The 22276-nt window shown below is 39.7% G+C and overlaps 1 protein-coding gene across 10 annotated transcripts in view; it reads left to right on the top strand.

The window, feature by feature from the left end:
* Window positions 1-22276, top strand: part of LOC126458183 (zinc finger protein 665-like) — a 200734-nt gene that overhangs the window by 136313 nt on the left and 42145 nt on the right. For 9 of the 10 annotated variants that reach the window (XM_050095053.1, XM_050095051.1, XM_050095052.1 and 6 more), the window contains one exon: window positions 12080-12355. The exons of the other annotated variant lie outside the window; for it this stretch is intronic. In XM_050095053.1, the coding sequence (XP_049951010.1) occupies window positions 12080-12355 (276 nt within the window). The remainder of the gene's footprint in view (window positions 1-12079; window positions 12356-22276) is intronic. 10 annotated transcript variants of the gene reach the window in all.

Below are 22276 nucleotides of genomic sequence, written 5' to 3'. Positions count from 1 at the left end.
AATTCAACTACTTCCAATGTAATATGTTAGCTAACGATTTCGCTGAGAACGCGAGAAAATTCTGGTCCTACATAAAATTGTTAAGCAAATCAAAGACTTCCATTGAATTACTCGTCAGACAATCTGTTTTGGCAGTAAAAGACATTAAAAGAAAAACTGAATTTTTAAATTTCATGTTCACAAAGTCATTCTTGCAGGAGGGTATATTACAGACATACCATCATTTGCCATCTCACTTGCCATTTAGCGCATAGACATAGGCATTTCGGTCAATTGAGTAGCAACTGAAAGAGTCGCCAGGTCCAGGTGGACTACTATTTTGGTTTTACATGGTATTCCACAGCAATGGCCCCATATTTAGCTAATGTTTATCACAAATCTCTCACACACTACAAAGCTCCAAGCAATTGGAAGAAAGCTGGTGACGGTGTGCATAAGAAGGCTAAAAGAAGGGACCCGCAGAATTATGGACCAACATCATTAACGTCAGTTTGTTGCAGAATATTTGAGTATATTCAAAGTTCGAATATAATAAATCTCTGATTCTGCCCTAAGCACAAATTTAGAAAGCATCGCGTGAATCAAACTCGGCTTTCCCCTTCTTCTATGATACCCTGTGAACCGTGGAAAAAGGACAAAAGACAAATTCCATAGTCCTAGATTTCCAGAAAGTATTTCACATGGTGCCCCACAGAAAACTGTTCATGAATGTCCAAACATATGGAATAGGTTCTCAGATGTGTAAGTGGCTTGAAGACTTCTTAACCAATACAACCCAGTACATCATTCTGGATGGCACGTGTTTGTCAGAGTCAAGTATCATCGTGAATGCCCGAGGGAAGTGTGATAGGGCAGCTATTGTTTTGTATAGACATAAATGATCTGACAAGTGGGTTGAGGAATTATTTGCGACTGTTTGCCGATACTGTAGTGCATGGGAAACTCACTTTGTCAAATGGCTTGGACAGAATTTTTCCTTGATGTGATGAATGAAAGCTTGCTGTAAATATATAAAAATGTAGGCTGATGCAGGTGAGTAGGAAACACTATCCTATAATTTTCTAACAAAGTAGTACCGTATTTACTCGAATCTAAGCCGCACCTGAAAAATGAGACTCGAAATCAAGGAAAAAAATTTTTCCCGAATCTAAGCCGCACCTGAAATTTGAGACTCGAAATTCAAGGGGAGAGAAAAGTTTTAGGCCATCTCCAAATCGAAACAAAGTTGGTCTATTGTAATATTAGACACAATTTAGGTCGAATGAATGACGATACAGCTACAGTAGTTTGGTTCGAGTCGTAAGCTTAGCAGTTAAGGTTTACCAGGTAGCCATTGCTATGCGTCAGGCGTTCCGTCCGTATTTATACGTGTACCCTTCCTTTTTCACGTGCTTCGTCTGGTTTGAATTGATTGCTTATTTTTCTTTGATCTGATAAGCGCCGTTTTCTTTGTTATAGGTGTTTACGTCACTCTAAGCTGAAAATGCATTACTGTACTGTGTCATGCATTGTTTGTCGCATTCTGATAGTGCGTGTTTACGGCCTGTCGCCGCTCGCGGCAAGGCTTGCTTTTGTGCGCACTACCGCTGCTTACAATTAAAAAAAAGAGAGGAACAATGGCAAGACACTGCTATTTGTTGTTACTTACACTACTGCTTTCTTTGATAATGATCAACAAGAACCAAATAATAGACTGCGTATGATAGATGATGTTCTGAACGAAAGTTTAGCGAAAATTTTTCTCCGTTTGAAAATCTTTGCAGGCGCCTCTTTAGTTCATTACATTCTGCACAGAAATTAGTCATCTTAGATTTAAAAATCTAGTCAATTGCCGTGCTTCATTTCTGACTGTATCACTACTAGGCATAAGAATAATACGAATACAAACATCACATGATATGTATATTCTTCCACGTTTGCTGTTGTCTCACTCTAGTTTCGTAGTTTATTTGGCAGACAGGATTTAAATGAGATAGCAGCAAACACGAAACAATATATGATAAAGTGTTTATATTCGTATTATTCTTATGGTGAAGTGAATACTGCATGTGATTCACAATTCATAAAAGTTCCTATTAGCCCATCTCTTCTCACAGGTAGGAAAAAATTCAGAACGTAAAGTTGGCCATATTGACAAACATCCCAAACAGTCTTGCCAGTCGGATTTTCGTAGTACATTGAAATGCTGCTACATTCGAAGTTGAACAATACGGAATTTGTATTTGCTTCGTTGGATAATGTACCAAAATGCAGTGGTCGAAACTCGGGGCGGAGGAAAAAAAGCTCGTCTTCCACCTTTTTTTTTTTTAATTTATTTACTGACGCAGAGGTTTTGGTGCCAGTATTTATCTTTGTGTCTACAAACCGTGCCTGTGTAGCACTACATATATTCCACGGCAGAAGTTAGTTGTGGCGGCACCCACCAACATTTTTCAGAACTTCCGCTTGCTTTGCACTCAGTTCTAAGCTACAGGCGGTTTTTTGGATTACAAAAACCGGAAAAAAAGTGCGGCTTAGATTCGAGTAAATACGGTAGTCGTGCTGCCTGACAGTCACATCAATAAAATACACTCCTGGAAATTGAAATAAGAACACCGTGAATTCATTGTCCCAGGAAGGGGAAACTTTATTGACACATTCCTGGGGTCAGATACATCACATGATCACACTGACAGAACCACAGGCACATAGACACAGGCAACAGACCATGCACAATGTCGGCACTAGTACAGTGTATATCCACCTTTCGCAGCAATGCAGGCTGCTATTCTCCCATGGAGACGATCATAGAGATGCTGGATGTAGTCCTGTGGAACGGCTTGCCATGCCATTTCCACCTGGCGCCTCAGTTGGACCAGCGTTCGTGCTGGACGTGCAGACCGCGTGAGACGACGCTTCATCCAGTCCCAAACATGCTCAATGGGGGACAGATCCGGAGATCTTGCTGGCCAGGGTAGTTGACTTACACCTTCTAGAGCACGTTGGGTGGCACGGGATACATGCGGACGTGCATTGTCCTGTTGGAACAGCAAGTTCCCTTGCCGGTCTAGGAATGGTAGAACGATGGGTTCGATGACGGTTTGGATGTACCGTGCACTATTCAGTGTCCCCTCGACGATCACCAGTGGTGTACGGCCAGTGTAGGAGATCGCTCCCCACACCATGATGCCGGGTGTTGGCCCTGTGTGCCTCGGTCGTATGCAGTCCTGATTGTGGCGCTCACCTGCACGGCGCCAAACACGCATACGACCATCATTGGCACCAAGGCAGAAGCGACTCTCATCGCTGAAGACGACACGTCTCCATTCGTCCCTCCATTCACGCCTGTCGCGACACCACTGGAGGTGGGCTGCACGATGTTGGGGCGTGAGCGGAAGACGGCCTAACGGTGTGCGGGACCGTAGCCCAGCTTCATGGAGACGGTTGCGAATGGTCCTCGCCGATACCCCAGGAGCAACAGTGTTCCTAATTTGCTGGGAAGTGGCGGTGCGGTCCCCTACGGCACTGCGTAGGATCCTACGGTCTTGGCGTGCATCCGTGCGTCGCTGCGGTCCAGTCCCAGGTCGACGGGCACGTGCACCTTCCGCCGACCACTGGCGACAACATCGATGTACTGTGGAGACCTCACGCCCCACGTGTTGAGCAATTCGGCCGTACGTCCACCCGGCCTCCCGCATGCCCACTATACGCCCTCGCTCAAAGTCCGTCAACTGCACATACGGTTCACGTCCACGCTGTCGCGGCATGCTACCAGTGTTAAAGACTGCGATGGAGCTCCGTATGCCACAGCAAACTGGCTGACACTGACGGTGGCGGTGCACAAATGCTGCGCAGCTAGCGCCATTCGATGGCCAACACCGCGGTTCCTGGTGTGTCCGCTGTGCCGTGCGTGTGATCATTGCTTGTACAGCCCTCTCGCAGTGTCCGGAGCAAGTATGGTGGGTCTGACACACCGGTGTCAATGTGTTCTTTTTTCCATTTCCAGGAGTGTATGTAAGCATAATGTTGCAAAGTGATATGAAATGGATGAGCAAGTAAGTTTACTATTAGGAAATACATATGGTTGACTTTTTTATATCTAGATAATCCTGTGTAAATGCTGCTACTCTATAAAGCAGAGTGCATGTAAGATACTGGTAAACCTATTCTTGAGTATTGCTCCAAGTGTTTGGTATCGTCAGCATATCATATTAATGGGAGACATCAAATTCTGAAGTGTGCTGCTAGATTTCTTACCGATAGTTTCAATCAGCACATGAATAATAAGGAAATGCTCCATGAAGTCAAGTGGGAATTGTTGGAAGGAAGATGACCTTTTTTCACATAACACTGTTGAGGAAGTATAGAGAACTGGCATTTGCAGCTTACTGCAGAACGATTGTACTGCCCCACTGTACACCTCACGTAAAGACTGCAAAGACAATGTAAGAGAATTTAGTGCTTCTATAGAGGCATATAGACAGTCATTTTTGCCTCGCTTCATTTGCGAATGGAAGAGGAAAGGGAATAAGTAGTAGTGGTACAATGTACCCCCTGGCATGCACTGTATGGTGACTGGCAGGGTGTGTATGTAGATGCAGGTACTGTTGCTGTGCAGTTAATATGATTGGATTGCAAGTTTTTGTGACAGAATTGAATTAAAATTCAGCTCCAGAGAATTTTGTCTATAATTGTTAACAATTCACATAAACTCAGGCCTGTAAGTATTTTCTTCACTATCTCCCCATGTTCATTTTCTACTAACAATTTCTCTTAAAACATTTTGTAATGTATGTAGTGTAATACTCATTTACCTTCGCTTAGATCTCTCTTCCAGTTACTATTTCTGTTTTTACTTCTAATGATTTACTTTAATAAAGTAATTCGGAATGTGTGTGTGTGTGTGTGTGTGTGTGTGTGTGTGTGTGTGTGTGTGTTAGACTCTTCAGAATTACCTGAGATATCCAGTTTTGCTTCTTGATTTCTTGTTCATAGTTCCTTATGAGCAGTGATGATTTTTGTTCCTTCCCTGCATATGTAATTTTATGTAGTAAATATAGCAGTATAATTTTCCCCCATGTTACATTCACATATTTTATGCAAGAAGAAAGATGTTGGTACATTGGTCCACCACCTGACATTAGCTATACAAATTTTTAAGAGTTAGCCCTTACATTGAAACAGTATTTCCTGTAGTATATCGTTTTACAGATTCTTATTGTGATACTTGAGTCTCTCCCAGTGTATTTGTTGACTGAATAATCTATGGGTATACTGTCAGTTCACAGTGTCTAACAGGCACAGTATTTCAGCGATCAGATATGTCGCCATCGTCTGGTATGCTGATGAACTGACCTCCTGAGGGTGCATAGCTGAGATATATCTCCTCCTCCTGCACTGTCCATGCCCGAGAGCGTGTGTCAGCAGCAGAACATGCGATGGCATCGGTATCTGTGGCCGACAGAGTACCACGGGTGCCGTGGCGTGGATGTAGGAACTCTGTCTGTCCAGGCCACCAGAACATTGTGTTTGCTGAGTGTCTTCTCAGTTAGACCCAGTGTTGGTTCCCAAGTCTTGCTTACATTATAGTTGCAGTCCCAGTTGGTGACACTGTCCCATTTCAGAAATATGTTCTTGGGGGTAGGGGATTTACTTGAAATAGAATATTACACACCTTCTGCACCCTCTTTGACAGGACAACCTGTGGGGACGCACAAAGTCATGAACAAAGAGGCGACCACTTTGTTTTCACCATGTACCAGTTTGCTATCTGGATAAAAGATGCACATATGTACTGAAGAAGGTCTGTGTAAATACTGCCTTTTGCCTGCCTGTCTTTTTTTATAGACTATAGCAATACCTTCGACAGTATTAAGAGAAAAACATCATCTGAAAATTCAGCCTGTTGATTAGTAACATGCTCCAAATAACAGGACTACTTTCAGACTTCTTAAGGTATAACCACATCCAAATATCCAATGATATCACCATGTCCAAGAATATAACCCAAAAAAATGGAATACAACAAGGAGTCCCAATCAGTCTGACACTGTACAACGTCTTGTCAGCAGACATCACAAAGATTATTTTGGACAGCTCAGCAACACTTACTTTATGCTGATGATGCGGTAATAGGTTCAGGAAGACATATAAGAGCTACGGAAGTTGCTAAACGGACTCACGTCACGGGCTCTGGAAAATGACCTACATGTAAACAGCAGCAAAATAAAACAGATGATTTTCATAAGAGGTGGTAACCTCCCACCAAAAGACCAGTGGGCCCTTTAAAAGAAATCACTGGAAGTGGCACAAAAATACAAATATCTTGGAGTCACTCTGCATACAATGCCAACATCATTCAACACCCATGCGGAAAAAAGAGCAGCAGCAGAAATAAAAGCTATTTACAACATCTAACAGCCTCAAAAACTCTCAATAAAAATAACAGTGACGCTATTTGCACCAATAGCAACTTACAATATTCACATAATCTGGGGCAAACTAAAATTCAGTGGCCTCATAACATTAGATAAAGTCAAATCCCGCTATATAAAACGAATCTTGGGCATTGGGAAGATAGCACTTTCAAGACTGGCTTATGTCTTAATGAAAGTAACCTTCTTCAGAGAAGATATCAGAATGCATATGCTGTGCCAAACACCAAGACCTTCAAAAGCATACTTCAATTAGTCCTGTCTGGAACGACTTGTAATCAGCCAATGACATCATGATGGAAGAATGGAAACTGGCAAACAGTGAACTCCAACATGTAATAACATGATAAGCAACACATGGTTTTCACCACAAGTTCTGCTGAAACAAGAGATTCCACTAGCCAGATAAGGACTGCATGTGTGTACTGTGCAGTAAACACTGCGGAAGATATCATGCAAAAAACTGCAATAAAAAACTAGAACTAGAGCAATTTAACGCAGTTTTGTGTTTACATTTTTATTTATTACTTTGTATTTGCACATTGTGTTTATCATTAATTAAACACAATGTTCTGGTGATCAGGGTGGACGGAGTAATTACACCCACGCTACCACAACTGGGGCACCCTTCTGTGCGTTGCTGGCCAGAAATACCAGTGCAATCGGCTCCTTGTCCGCTGACGCGTGTCCTCTGGTGTGGACTACATAGAGAAGTGCTCACAGGGGTGGGGGAGGGGTGAGAGAAATATAAGTTGGCCGTGTGCTACCAGGTCAGTTTATGTGCACACCTGACTATGTCTGATCACTGAAATACTTGGTCCATTGCACACTATGAACTGTCTATACACCTGTGACATTTGGACTGTTTGATCAGATTATTATTGTTTTATCATATTGGCTAAAAATTAATCACACATAGCTCTCTCTCTCTCTCTCTCTCTCTCTCTCTCTCTCTCTCGTTTTTCATTAATCCTGCTTGTTAAGGATTTCAGATTGATATGAATAGTACTAAAAATTGGTCAAACTAGAGTTTCAAAGCAACTTCCTTGATCATTGTATTACATTTAATCAAGAATTATCATAATTTAGGTCTAGCATCATTTTCATATGTACTTGGCTGTTTCACCTTTGTGTGCATTCGACTTGTTGGTACATGACTTGCGTTGAAAGGGCTGGACTCTTCAGACAAAACCTAGGCCCAATAAAATAGTGATGATCATATGCATTCCAAAGAATGCAAAGAAACTTTAATATGCTGGTAAAACATCAGGAGTTGGTGTTTCGGGTGGACGTTGGGAGTTTACAATGATTCTTTAATTCATCCTTATCAGTGCACTTCAGGAACACACTAAACAGCTGTTCTCCAGAAATGATTTTTTTTTTTTCCTTTTTTCACTTTAGAAAGATAGATGCAGATGTGGTTGTAAAGAGCATTTGGAAGTGAGGAGTTTGTGAATGTTTTGCTTGAGTTTTCACTGCTCTGTATCATGTTTGTCATTGATGTAGAGACCATATCACAAAAGCAGGGTTTTGGCTGTTGTTTTTCGTACCCAATGAAAGTTGTATTCCAGAATACTAAACTGCAGTTACTGCCCCACTCTTGAAAGTTTTGTAGTAGTGGTATCTTCATTTGTAACTAAACATGCAGGTATTTAGCCCATTCTTTGGCTCAGTTTTTAGTTCTCTCCACTCCCATTGGATTACATTGCAGAGAAAAAGCAGATGCTTGACTACACTTCACTAAGGATGAATAAAGCTACTACTACTACTACTACTACTACTACTACTACTCAGGGTGAAACTTACACAACGTGAAACTTACACAACATAATTTACAAAGTTGAACGTCAATTTAGGGCTCTCTTTGTAGCTATAGATTTTGATTTCTTTTCAATGGCATTACAGCGTCACACCTCCTCTCTCAGTGAGATGAATACAAGCAACACGTGACCATGTAGTGGAGACATTAGGTAATTGATAGAATATGGGCACACACACACACACACACACACACACACACACACACACACACTAGCCTAATATGAACATATTATTAATATTGTTTCATAAAAAATGTGAAACAGAAATATGCTGGATTAAATTATGGAAGACAAATGAGACTGACCATGAAATGTGAAACAGGAGATACTGCAATAGGTATGACAAGCAGAGGAATACATTTAATTCTGAATTTTCAAAATTAAGAATTCATACTGACACCAGTAGGGAGGACATATCAGTGATAGTAACTGAAAATATAGGTAAAGAACAGCACTGAAAGCCATTCAAAAACCTGCATTAGGAAAGAAAAAGGTAGCTGCAAAGGAAATGGCAGTAACTGTAGGTACAAAAAATGAAATTTATATTCCAGTGTTTATGTGAGATGAAGGCAGTTGATTGGTGACATTTGAGAACAAAGAACTGAAATTTGATTGAAAATTTGAGGTTTCTTTTAATGGAATTGTATTGCTTGTTACATTTGCTCCTGTCTCAAATTATACGTGTGTGTCTCTTTTGTGTCTTATGTTGCTGTATTGTTCATACAACCAACATAAGGACAGTTGGTACATGATACCTGTTACTAATAGTAGGCACTGTACAAGTATTTCAATGTAAATGTTTTACTGTCTGGTGATCTTTTAATCTTAACACAATAACAGATGAAAATAAAATTAGGAAAATATTTATTGTACAGGGTTTAGCAGAAACAGTGTACTACTTTCCATGGTTGGTAGCTTGCACAGTCCCACAGTGGGGATAAAATTGAGCAGGGTCAGACCAGCAGTGAGGATAAAACTGAGCAGGTTAGAGTGTAGCAGGAAGGATGCCATTTCAGTTACAGTGGGGTGCTGGAACATGAAGCATCATGCTTTTGTGATTCAAACGCATGTCAAAAGTTGTAACTCTGGTAGCTACGCAGCAGCAACAATTCAGCATTGGCAAACAGGAGAGTGTACAAGAACAGCACACAATTCGGAGATGGGTCGATCAGTTTTGTGGTGCTGCAAGTGCCACAAATAAGAAATCAGTGGGAAAGCTGTGCGCAATGCAGATTCAAGAAAAGCAGGTGACCCATGAGTTATTTGAGCACAACTATGCCTCCTAGAAGCAATTCAGTGCATACTTTATCTACATCCACACCTATACTTTGCAAGTCAGATGACAGTGTGTGCCAGAGGGTACTAAAATCCTCCCTTCCCTTTTCCACATGCAAATGGCATGTGGGAAAAATGATTGTTGGTAAGCCTCTGTATTAGCTCTAATTTGTCAAATTGTCTCATTATGGTCATTTTGTGAGGTGTATGTGAGAGGAAGTAATATGTTGTCTGACTTCCTGGAAAGTACTTTCTCAAAATTTCGGTAGTAAACCTCTGTGTGACGTGCAATGCCTCACTTGTAGCATGTGCCATTGGAGGAGGTTTTTGAACACCTTTGTAACTCTCGAATGCAAACCAAATGATCCTGTGATGAAACACGCCCCTCTTCTTTGGATCTTCTCTACCTCTTCTCTCGGCCCTAACTGCTATGGGTCCCCTATTGATGGACAATATCAAGAATCAGTTGAGTAAGCACTTTGTAAGCCACTTCTTTAGTGAATGAAGTACATGTCCTCAAAATTCTTTGTATGAATCTCTCTCTGGCATCTGCATTTCCTGTTATTTCTTTTATGTGGTCATTCCACTTTAAGGCCAACCCAGATAGTGTAGTTGTACAGTAGTGAATCTCTTTTCCTACGTAAGTGCGGTGAGTTACATTTATTTACATTCAGGGTTAACTACCAATCTCTACAACATTAATGAATGCGCTCTAGGTCCTCCTGCAAATTGTTACTGTCTTTTGCTTTTGCTATTTTGTTATAGACAATGGCATCATCTGCAAACAGTCTTAAAGAGCTTGAACACATTCTACTAGATCATTCATATACATTGTAAACAATAACATCATCAGACTTCTTGGGGGTACTCTTTGAGTACATCTGTCGATTTTGTTCGTTACGAGCGACATGTTGAGTTCCTTCAGGACGGAAATCTTGAATCCATTCACAAATCTGTTCTGATACTTGGTAAGCTCACTTTTTCACTAATAAACAGTGTGGGGCATTTTTCAAATGCTGTCCTGAAGTTGAGGAACATGGCATCAACCTGAGCACTGATGCCTACAGAGCTGTGGATGTTGTGGAGGAACAGAGTAACCTGTTTTGAAAGATCTCTGTATGCAGAAACCACATTGATTTTTACAGAGAAATAAAATCGTAATATATGAGCATGAAACATGTTCCACAATTCTACAACAGAATGAGGTAAACGATACAACTCCATTATTATGTGCATCTGTCCTACAACCCTACTTGAAAATGGAAACCGCCTTTGTTTTTTCCAATCGGTTAGATACCCTTTGTTGCTTCAGTCACCTATGATAAACTACTGCAGAAGGATAGCGAGTACCTTCGCATAATCTGTGTAGAATCGTACAGGAATCTCATCTGGTCCTTATGCCTTTCTACTACAAAAGCGATTCCAGTTGTTTTTCGATTCTGTGATTAGCTATCTAAATATCTGCCATTTCAGATTTCAAACGATGATTAAAAGAATGGATCGTATTATGATCTACTGTGGTGAAACCAGTTAAAAATACCAAATTCAGAATTTGGCCTTCTCTCTGTCATTTTCCCTTTTGGTGGCTTTATGGTCACCAAGTGACTGATAGATGATTTGGAGCTGCTTATTGATTTTACCTAAGAGTGAAACTTCTTAGGGTTTCATGACAAAATTGCCCTGTTAGATGAGGATAGGGACATTCTTCCTAATTTGATTCTTGGGTGGGCACACTTTGAACTGATACAGTGTCATCAAGCAAATTCTGCAATACTAGAGTAAGAGGAATCCACAGAAATTCCACAGTTCAATTTGAAATGCCAGTTAAAATAATGTACAGACTTGTTCATTGACTCTGTCAGTGCCTCACAAGGGTTGGTGGTTATCTAACAGACATGATGAAAGAACAACATGACTAGGGCTATTTTGTCATAAAATGGTGTTACGTTACTTATCATTTACCACTCTTGTCCTTTACATACTGTATGTAGTATTCCTGTAGGGCCTAGAATAAAATGGTAGATTGTTTCTACAGCATCCTGTATTAGTAGAAGCTCTTAGTGTGGGTGATAGTACTGTACATATTTGTACATTTATATGTGTCAGAATGTGATCTGACCAGGAAGTTATCTTGGATAAAGACTTCTGGGTACATGTAAAAATCTACAGAGAACTCTCAAATGTAGAAAGAGGCATTAACATAATTTATATTTCTCTGATGATTTTCAGTTTTTATTTCATGCAAATACAGCAAAATATAGATATACCATACACTTTTGTGTAATATGTCAGCAAAAGTTTTGTTTCTGTATAATTTTATATTTCAAAACAATTTACTCAAATTAACAAAAACAAAAGAAACTGAAAATTACGAATGAACTAGTCAATCAGCTCACTTTGCTTGCCATGTTGTACTGTGTCATTAGTTTTTTATAAATTTGAATAGTGTTTACAACCACTTTTGTTGTCTTTGTACGTCTGTAACTGGTAGTTAATTTAAATCAGATGTGTAATTTTTGAATTTGTGTTATTGGTTTACACAGTCATTTACCAAAGTTGCCTTTCTTGCAGGTGAATGTAGAGGAATTCAACCAGTTGTTAGCGTACCATGAAGTATTTGGCAAACTACAAAGTGAGATGGTTGCAAACAGTGCACAGGGTGCAATGCTGTCCGCTGGAAAGTCTTGTGGAGAGGGGAGTGTGAGTGCTGTGGCTGCCCAGGCTTCTGCCATCCTTAATACTCCTGGCACACATCCCTGCGAGGTCTGCGGCAAAATCTTCCCGTACCGTTATCAGCTGATTGTGCATCGACGCTACCATACTGAACGGAAGCCCTTCACGTGTCAGGTGCCCACTTCATCCTATCAGACACGCCTAATTCACCCATTTTCTGTCGTATTACTTTTTATAAGGGCCGAGTGGAAAGCCTGATACTTTCCTCGTCATCTGTTCTGAAAGCCTGCTGCGAAGGACAGCTTTTGGTTTGCTTATGAAGCTTCCTATATCATATTGTTCATCCTTCATATTGTACGATTGGAGAGTGAGTGTAGTTGTAACAGCATGCGCAATTGATTGCAGTGAAAGAATTCCCAGCGAAAAAATATTTTTATGTATATAATTAGTGACACCGAACCCCAGTGTCCTCGTGATAAAACATATTTTGAGGCTGAAATTCATCGAGGGCTTTAGTTAGAGCCAAGTTTTGGATTGCCAGAATGTCAGTGTATTGAGTAGACTGGTAAATTATTTGTTCTGCAGTAGCAGCTATGTTTGTGCATGTCGGATATTAATTGTGGGGTTCGTCTCTCTCTCTCTCTCTCTCTCTCTCTCTCTCTCTCTCTCTCTCTCTCTCTCTCTCTCTTTTGTTTTTTTTTTTTTTTCTTTGAGAAACAATACAGTTGTAAAAAGGTTTATCATTTCAGTTTCCTGATGGAGCAAGCACAGTGCACATCATCTACATTGTTGAAATTGTCAAAAGCAGCTGTTAGTATTTTTCTTAAAATAATCTTGGGCTTGCCAATCAAATATTTAAAACGACAAAGTGCATTTGTCGCTTAATCTCCTTTTTTCAAAATATCAACAGTGCGCCTTCCTCTAGTATCAGATTTCTTTGGCATTCACAAAAATATGCTTTGTTGTGTGTTTTAAGCAAAATTTTGCATAGAGAATTGTAATTATTGATTTTCTTTGCACAGAAAAATATTTGCATGAAAATAATATACATTCATTTTTCGTGCATGATAAACTAAGTAGAGCTTCGGCACTTCTAACTACAGGGTTTTGACGTAGATGGAAACTTTATTGAACTCTTTCAGTACTGTTTTACAGAAATTGCTTTGGTCTTCATGATCGTCAGGGTCTGAACAGGGTGTATATCCAAAGTAATATTTAAAGTTAGCTTTTTGGTGACTTATGTCCACAAAGATTAATTAGTTGATCCTTTGAGTTACATAAATCAGTTAGTCAGTGCCCTCAACAACTGCTGAAGATATGAGTAGAGTATGACCTCTCCACGATTTTCACCCAATGTCTTATGAAATAATATACTGAGCGAGGTAGCACAGTGGTTAGCACACTCATTTGCATACCAGAGGATGGTATTCCAAATCCACATCCAGCCATCCAGATTTAGCTTCCAGGCAAATGTTGGGATGCTTCCTTTGAATGGGTATGGCCAACTTCCAAGGGTATGGCCAATTTCCTTCCACCCATCCTTGCAAAAGTCAGAGTTTGTGCTCACTCTCTAATGACCTCGATGTCAACAGTATATGAAACATTGATCTTCCTTGTCTGAAATAATACAAGAATTACACTTGTGGAATCACACTGTCTTTCACTTCACTTACTTCCTTGTATATATCATTTTGGTCTCTCACTCCTACATACATTTTTGAGTTCATTAAATTGCTTCTAGGCGCTCCAGTCTGGAACCGCGCAACCGCTACGGTCGCAGGTTCGAATCCTGCCTCGGGCATGGATGTGTGTGGTGTCCTTAGGTTAGTTAGGTTTAAGTAGTTCTAAGTTCTAGAGGACTGATGACCTCAGCTGTTAAGTCCCATAGTGCTCAGAACCATTTGAACCATTTAAATTGCTTCTCATACTCTGTAAATGAAGCATTTAACAGGTAAAGATGCTCGCCTTGTGTAGCTACCATTTCTTCATATGAAAATCAAGTAACCTTTGACAAAAGATATTGAAGTAGAATGTGTTTCTGTTTTATTGAATTTTACAATGAATGAATGTGTGTGTGTGTGTGTGTGTGTGTGTGTGTGTGTGTGTGTGTGTGTGTGTATGATATGGTGCAAATATACATACAATGTGTGAGTGTACACCCGTCCTTTTTTCCCCCTAAGGTAAGTCTTTCCGCTCCCGGGATTGAAATGACTCCTTACCCTCTCCCTTAAAACCCACTTCCTTTCGTCTTTCCCTCTCCTTCCCTCTTTCCTGATGAGGCAACAGTTTGTTGCGAAAGCTTGAATTTTGTGTGTATGTATGTGTCTGTTTGTGTTTCTATCGACCTGCCAGCACTTTCGTATGGTAAGTCACATCATCTTCGTTTTTAAATATATTTTTCCCGCGTGGAATGTTTCCCTCTATTATATTGATATCATTAATTTGAACCCAACAGTTACGTTTGTTATTGTCACTGTTGCATTTCGAAATCTTTTCTGTCGTCTTATTTTCTCTTTCTGTTTTTGCCAGTAGTTTCACTTTGTATTCACCTTCTCCTTTTTACCGTAATCTGCTATACAATTTTATCCCGCCTATATATACTCAATAATACGTAACCCACTTCCAAACGATAACCAAAAAAATTTTTTTGCCACTTTCAACACTACCGCCGCTATAAAATCCACCATTTCTAGTTCACAAACAGTTCCTTTCACCTTTTAAACAACCATTTCAGCTAGTTCTAATAACTTTCGCTTTATTTCCATTTCCGTTTTTCCCACATCACTGATAATTTTTAGCCGCTTCCCACAGGTTTTAACGTCATTATTTCTTCGTCAGACAATTGTTAGCCTCATTTTCATAATCTGCCACCACAAAACCACTCCTTTTAATATATTACATGCAGTTTTTTCGAAATTTTCCCGTATTTCTCCGTCCTCTAACGTGTTTTGGCGGCAACACAACCACCTGACCTTTGTGCACATCGTTGTCTACCAACCCAAGTCCAACATAGCCCAGCTGTAACCAACACCTTTTCGCCTTTTTTCACACCAGATCTCCAGTTACTTTCCAGTCCACCTTTATCCCTCCCCATATATTTTTATTTTCATTTTCATTTCCTCATGTTACACTTTCCACCTTCTAATACCATGTCACCCTCACAACACCCCCACAACGACCCCATTAAGTGGGATATGTGTGTGTGTGTGTGTGTGTGTGTGTGTGTGTGTGTGTGTGAGAGAGAGAGAGAGAGAGAGAGAGAGAGAGAGAGAGAGAGAGTGTATACCCGTCCTTTTTTCCCCCTAAGGTAAGTCTTTCCGCTCCCGGGATTGGAATGACTCCTTACCCTCTCCCTTAAAACCCACTTCCTTTCGTCTTTCCCTCTCCTTCCCTCTTTCCTGATGAGGCAACAGTTTGTTGCGAAAGCTTGAATTTTGTGTGTATGTATGTGTCTGTCTGTGTTTCTATCGACCTGCCAGCGGTTTCGTATGGTAAGTCACATCATCTTTGTTTTTTTATATATATAATGGACTGTTGTATTTGCTACAAGCACTTAGAGAAGGCTTCATTACTTTTGAATGGTCCTTCGGATATCGATCGTATGCAGAAATGGCTGCTTCTATAAGGAAACATTTTCTGTTCGTTAGGAAACTTGGAAGACATCTCGCAGAACAATATCATGACTAAAGAATGTACCCAAAATTCCTTAAGCAGAAATTTGATTTTCATCATCAGTTGAGCTGACACAGTGTTTTGATAGAGCAAGATCTCAAAAACAAACCATTTTTTTGATGTTTTTACTGGAATTATTTGAAGAGTCTGGGCAGGGAAACACCAAATATCACTGTTAAGCTACTGTGTTGCCTTAATCTACAGCAGCCAATTCAGCGTGGCCACTTGCTGCAAATAATGTGCTCACCACTCTTCCCTGCACTCGGCAACAATATTTTTTCTCACTTTATTTAAGGGCCTCATCTAAAAATACCCAAATGCATGACTGCTTATGAGTTTCATGACTGGTTTGGGAAGTCATGTTTCATCATCTGTTATTATATTAAATATTCGTTTTGATCACCTAGAATCTAATTTTTGCAGCGGAGTATAACAGGTAATTTTTGTTTAGGTGCTAGAAGATGTGGTACCAACAATTCAAATGCTTTTAACCCAAAGATTTTTATGCATCTTATAAACCTATGTAGCCCCAGTAGCTCACCCAAATTGTTTAGAAGTGCAACAAGGATCCTCGCTGATTATCATCTGGACCCAGTGCCTGTTTTGTTCTGTAGCAGCTAATGCCATTTATCTTGGGAACTTAAGTGTTTTCACAAGTGTTTCATTGTGTCTTAACTCGTAAAACTGATTTGTTGCTGTGGAGCACAAAGGGTTGTCAAAATCCTGCTGCAAACATTCTACACTCTGATTTGCATTTAGTCTTACTTTAAAATCATAAATTCTTATCCTGCAGAAATCTCTCTCTCTCTCTCTCTCTCTCTCTCTCTCTCTCTCTCTCTCTCTCTCTCCCCCCCCCCCCCCTCTCTCTCTCTCTCTTTGTGTTTGTGTGTGTGTGTGTGGGGGGGGGGGGGGGGGGGGGGGGGTTGCATGTTCCATGGGATAAGTAAAACTTTTCAATGTAAATGTCTGTCTGTCACTCAGCACTTTCTATATGAGGCATGATTGTCCTTTCTGATTTAATTTGATTGTGACTTGCTGTGTTATTTATTGTTGGTAAATCAGATCACTTCATCAAAGATGCGTGGAGAGATAGGCTTTTCTTATTTTAATGTTACAAAATAAAAAGGCACATGAATTTTTATAAGTAGTGTCATTCACAGATATTTAATATCTTGTGGCTCCATCTGCAGTATAGTGATTAGAAACTTAAAGCTGTTTGTATGGCTCATTTTATCTTGTTTTCCACAAACCCTCTACATCAACACAATTATATTTATAAGAAGTCTTTTGCTCATGTTGTAACGGAAAATCACATGAATTTTTATTCTTAGAAATTGTATCAGATTGCGTCTCAATTAGTTTTGTAGTTAAATAATTGTATATAGTTGCTACGGCTTCTTGAACAATAGTTGCTGTATTACTGTCTTCAAGAAATCAGGGGTAACCTACTCTCTAGTTACCTACTTCATTTATTGGTTGATGTAGAGCACTCTCCTTATAGGCCTAGTTGACTTTGGAATCTTGCATGGTCTCTTCATTGCATGCAGTCCTTTGTCAAAATAATTTTCCATGTCTTTGGTGCATAAGTGCTGTTTTTCAACATTGACACGTCGAATATGTATCTTCAGCTCAGGACTAAATGATTTGTTGTCGTAGATGTGATACCTCAGATAACTTAAAGGACATCACAAAACTCAAATTCATCTGTGGCAGGTTACTGAAACATGTTTTGGGTTCAAGCATAATTACATATCTGGAACAAACTGAGCATCTCCATGGAAACCAGTATGGACACTGCAAATAAGGTCTGTCTCCATAGTGCAGCTCACTTTCCTGCAGGGGGCTTGGGTTCAATTCTCAGCCGGGTTGCAGGTTATAACATTTGGGGACTGGGTGTTGTGTTGTCATCATCATCATCATCATCACCATCACCATCAATGCACAAGTTGCTAAAGTGGCATCAAATAAAAACATTTGCACCAGGTGGCCGAATTACCCCAGATCCTTTCATTTTATTACTGAAAATGCTGATTTGCCAAAACTCTGCATGCTGTGTTCATGCATGATATCCTAGGAGACATTGATAGAGTTTACCATGCAAATTTGGTGTCTCTAGACTTTCATAAATCCTTAAATTGGGTGATACACTGATACCTGGTAATAAATCTTTAAATTGGGTGATGCACTGATACCTGGTGAAGAAAATACTTGGATGGCTTCTTGGATTTGCTTTGATACCTCCTTGGATTTGCAAATCTACATCATCATCATCATCATCATCTACGTACTAGTGGAGGGTACCCTGTACAACCTCAAATAATTTTCTGCTGTTCCACTTGCAGATATATCGAGGGATAAAACAACTGTCTATTTGCCTCCACGTGAGCCCTAATTTCTCATATCATTATCTTCATGGACCTTACACAAAATGTATGTTGACAGCAGTAGAATCATTCTGCAGTCAGCTTCAAATGCTGGTTCCCTAATTTTTTTCCATTGTGTTCCTCAGAAAGAATGTCATCTTCCCTTCAGGGATTCCCATTTGAGATCCTGAAGGAACTCCATAGTACTTGCTTGTTGTTCGAACTTACTGGTAACAAATATTGGGCCTGCCACTGAATTGCTTCAATGTCTACCTTTCATCTGCCCTGGTATTAACTGATTTGTTGGTTTACATTGAAAACTACTTGACAGTCAGAGTGCAGCATGTGATACTGGAAAAGTCATCAACAGACCCGGAAGTAATTTTCAGTGTGAGCAGTAAAGAGTACTACGCAGAGTGTAAATAATGGATGCTTAACACCATTCTTGAGAGTGTACAGGGCTTGGAGCACGTGATTTAATACACTGCACTTCTCCATGAGGTGTGGTAATGTTCTAAATAAGTTCCACAAAAGTATACCTAAACTTATATGTGGCATCTCATCCACACTGGGATATTCCTCACCTGACTTGTTTTTCAGTCATCAAGCATGGTCAGAAATCTGCATCCACATGACTCCTCTGCCTGGCAGAGGCTTCTTCAAACCATATTCAGACTATTTTTCTAATATTCCTCTGACGAACAGTGCATGGGAAAAATAAATGCTTAAATTTTTCCTTGCAATCTCTGATTTCACTTACGATAATCATTTCTCCCTGTATAGGTCGACGTTAACAAAATGGTTTCACATTCTGAGGGAAAAGCTGGTGATTGAAATTTCGTGAACCAGGTCCCACTGGAGTGAAAAAACACTTTGCGCTAATGATTGCCAGCCCAACTCACATTTCATATCCATGACACTCTCTCACCTGTTTTGTAATAATATGAAACACACTACCCTTCTTTGAAACTTTTTGATGTCCTCCATCAATCCTATTTGGTACACGACCCGTAGCATTCAGAAATACTCCGAAGAGGATGGCAAAGTGGTGTGCAGGTAGTCTCTTTAATAGACCTGTTACATCTTTTAAGTGTTCTATGAATAAATTGCAGTCTTTGCTTCACTTTTTCCACAGCATTATCTATGTGATCATTCCAATTTAAGTTGTTTGTAATTGTAATCCCCAGGTATTTAGCTGAATTAGATTTGTGTGATTTATCATAGTTCCGAAATCTGAGAGATTCTTTTTCATACTCGTGGTAATGACATCACACTTTTCATTAATTGAGGTCATTTTCTACTTTTAACACCATAAAGATGTCTTGTCTAAATCATGTTGCAAGTGGTTTTGACACTGTGACCTTTTTGAGAGGAAATCACAAATCTAGTCACACACTGGAGATGATACTCCATATGCATGTAATTTGCTTAGAAGTTGTTTGTGAGATGTGGTGCAAAAACCTTCTGGAAATCAAGAAATATGGAATCAGTTTGAGATTCCCTGACAATCTCTCTCTCTCTCTCTCTCTCTCTCTCTCTCTCTCTCTCTCTCTCTCTCTCTCCCTCCCTCCCTCCCTCCCTCTCTCCCCCCTTTTTTTAATAGTATAGAGCTAATTGTGTTTCATTAGAACATTATTTTCTGAAGCCGTGCCAAGTGTCAGTTGATGGTTTCTTTTGAAGTAATTCGTAATGTTCAAGCTTAGTATATGCTCCAAAATTCTACAGTATATCAACATCAGTAACATGGCTCTGCCAATCAGCAGATTACTCCTGTTTCCTTTCTTGAGTATTGGTGCCCTGTGCAACTTTCAAATCTTTAGGTACATGTCTTTCATCAAACAAGCAGTTGTATATAATTGCCTGAGTATGAATCTGTTATATCAGCATACGCACAAAGGAACCTAATTGCTATATATTCCTTTATTAAGTGATTTAAGGTACTTCACTTTACTGAGGATACAGGGATATCTACTTTTAAGTTACTCATGTTGCAACTCTTCGTGATTCATTTTCGGTAATATTTACCTCATCTTCTGTCTGCCTGCTTAGCTGAAAAGTGACTTGTTTGCCAACCGTGCAGTGGGCCTGAGTTCAATTCCCAGTCGGGTTGGAGATATTCTCTACCCATGGACTGGGTGTTGTGTTGTCCTCATCATATCATCACCACCAATGCAGAAGTCGCCCAGTGGGGTGTCACCTGAAATAAGACATGCACCCGGTGGCCGAACTTCCCCAGATGGGGTCTCCGGTCAACAGTGCCACACGATGATTTTGTTTTCACTTCATCTTCTTTGGTAAAGGAATTCAGGAAAACTGTCTTTAGTAACTACACTTAAGTGTGCACTGTCATCAGTAGTGTTGCTATCACACAGTGAAGGTATTAATTTCATCTTGCTGTTGGTGTACTTATGATACAAACAGAATCCCTAATTTTCTGCTAGGTTTCAAGATAGTGTTTCATTGTGGACTAATAAAAGTATCTCGCATTGAATTCTGGATTAAATTTTGAGCTTCTGTAAAACATTGCTGATCTTTGAGATTTTCATTCTTTTAAATTTGGCATTGTTTCCATTGCTTTTGCAACAGTGATCTGATCTGTTTTGTGTATTGTGGGGGATCAGTTCCATCTCTTACTGATTCATTTGGTATAAATCTGTCAGCTGTCATTGATACTATCTCTTTGAATTTAAATATCATCATACTTACATAGTTGCTTTGGAAGAAGTGGAGACTGTCTCTTAGGAAGAAATGAGAGAATTTTTCCTGCCTTTTGAAACAAATAAATTTTGCATTTATTTTTGGTGAATTTGGATGTCTCACTACAACCACCTTGTTGTCACTAATCCTTTTATCTATCATGATGCTTTCTAGAGTCAGGATTATTTTTTGCTGAGATGTCGAGTATGTTTTCGCAACCATTTACACTTTGAATGAGCTTCTGAAGTAATTGTTCAAAATAATTTTCAGAGAAGGCATTGAGTGTGATTTTGGATGATATGCCTACCTCTGACTTTGTGAAGCCAACATATCTAGGATAGATTGAAGTGGCCACAAAGTATAATTATGTGAGTGGAGTACCTATTTGAAATTAGATACATCGAGGGTAGATTGAAGTCACTACAAACTATAATTGTGTGAGTGGAGTACCTATTTGAAATGAGAATTAAGTTCACTTTGAGCTGTTTAATAACTGCATCATTTCAATCTGGGGATCAGTAAAAGGAACCAATTATAAATTTCAAGAATGAGGTTTTCACTCTGCAGTGGAGTGTGCTCTGATATGAAACTTCCTGGCAGCTTAAAATTGTGTGCCGGACAAAGACTCGAACTCCCGAGTTTGAGTCTCAGTCTATCACACAGTTTTAATCTGCCAGGAAGTTTAATTGTAAATTTATTCTGGCTCTCAAGTATAAGCTCTACCCATACTAACTCATAGGAATTACATACTTCAGTTTCACATCAAGAAAGAAACTACAACTAACTGCAACAAACATGCCTCCACCAACTGTATTTAGTCTATCCTTTCTGAACACTTTTAGGCCTTTGTAAAAATTTTGGTTGAATTTATCACTGACTTCAGCCAGCTTTCTGTACCTATAACAATTTGAGCTTCGGAGTTTTCTGTTAAGCACTTGGAGATCTGGTTCTTTCCCATTACATCCACAGCAATTTACAACTATAGTACAGATTGTTGCTAGGTCTACCCTTGTCCTGCGTTCACCCTGTACTCTGTGTCATGGAAGCACTTTCTGTACTGTCTTGAAACTAACAGAGAATATTGAATGTATACAGAGAAGGGCAGCACGAATCGTCATAGGTTTGTGTGATTGGTGGGAGAATGTCACTGAGTTACTGAATGAACTGGAAGACTCTTCAAGATAGATGTAAAATATCCCGAGAAAGTCAGTTAACAAAGTTTCAAGAACTGACTTTAAATTATGACACTCAGAATATACTACAACCTCCTATGTATCACTCACATAGGAATTGTGAGGATAAGATTAGAAAATTAATATACCCACAGAGGCATTCAAACAATCGTTCTTTCCAGGCTCCATAT

This window comes from Schistocerca serialis, chromosome 2 (assembly GCF_023864345.2).
Source record: "Schistocerca serialis cubense isolate TAMUIC-IGC-003099 chromosome 2, iqSchSeri2.2, whole genome shotgun sequence".
In the NCBI taxonomy this organism is placed as follows: domain Eukaryota; kingdom Metazoa; phylum Arthropoda; class Insecta; order Orthoptera; family Acrididae; genus Schistocerca; species Schistocerca serialis.
Note: the sequence above shows the minus strand (reverse complement) of the source record. Positions and strands in the feature narration are given on the sequence as shown.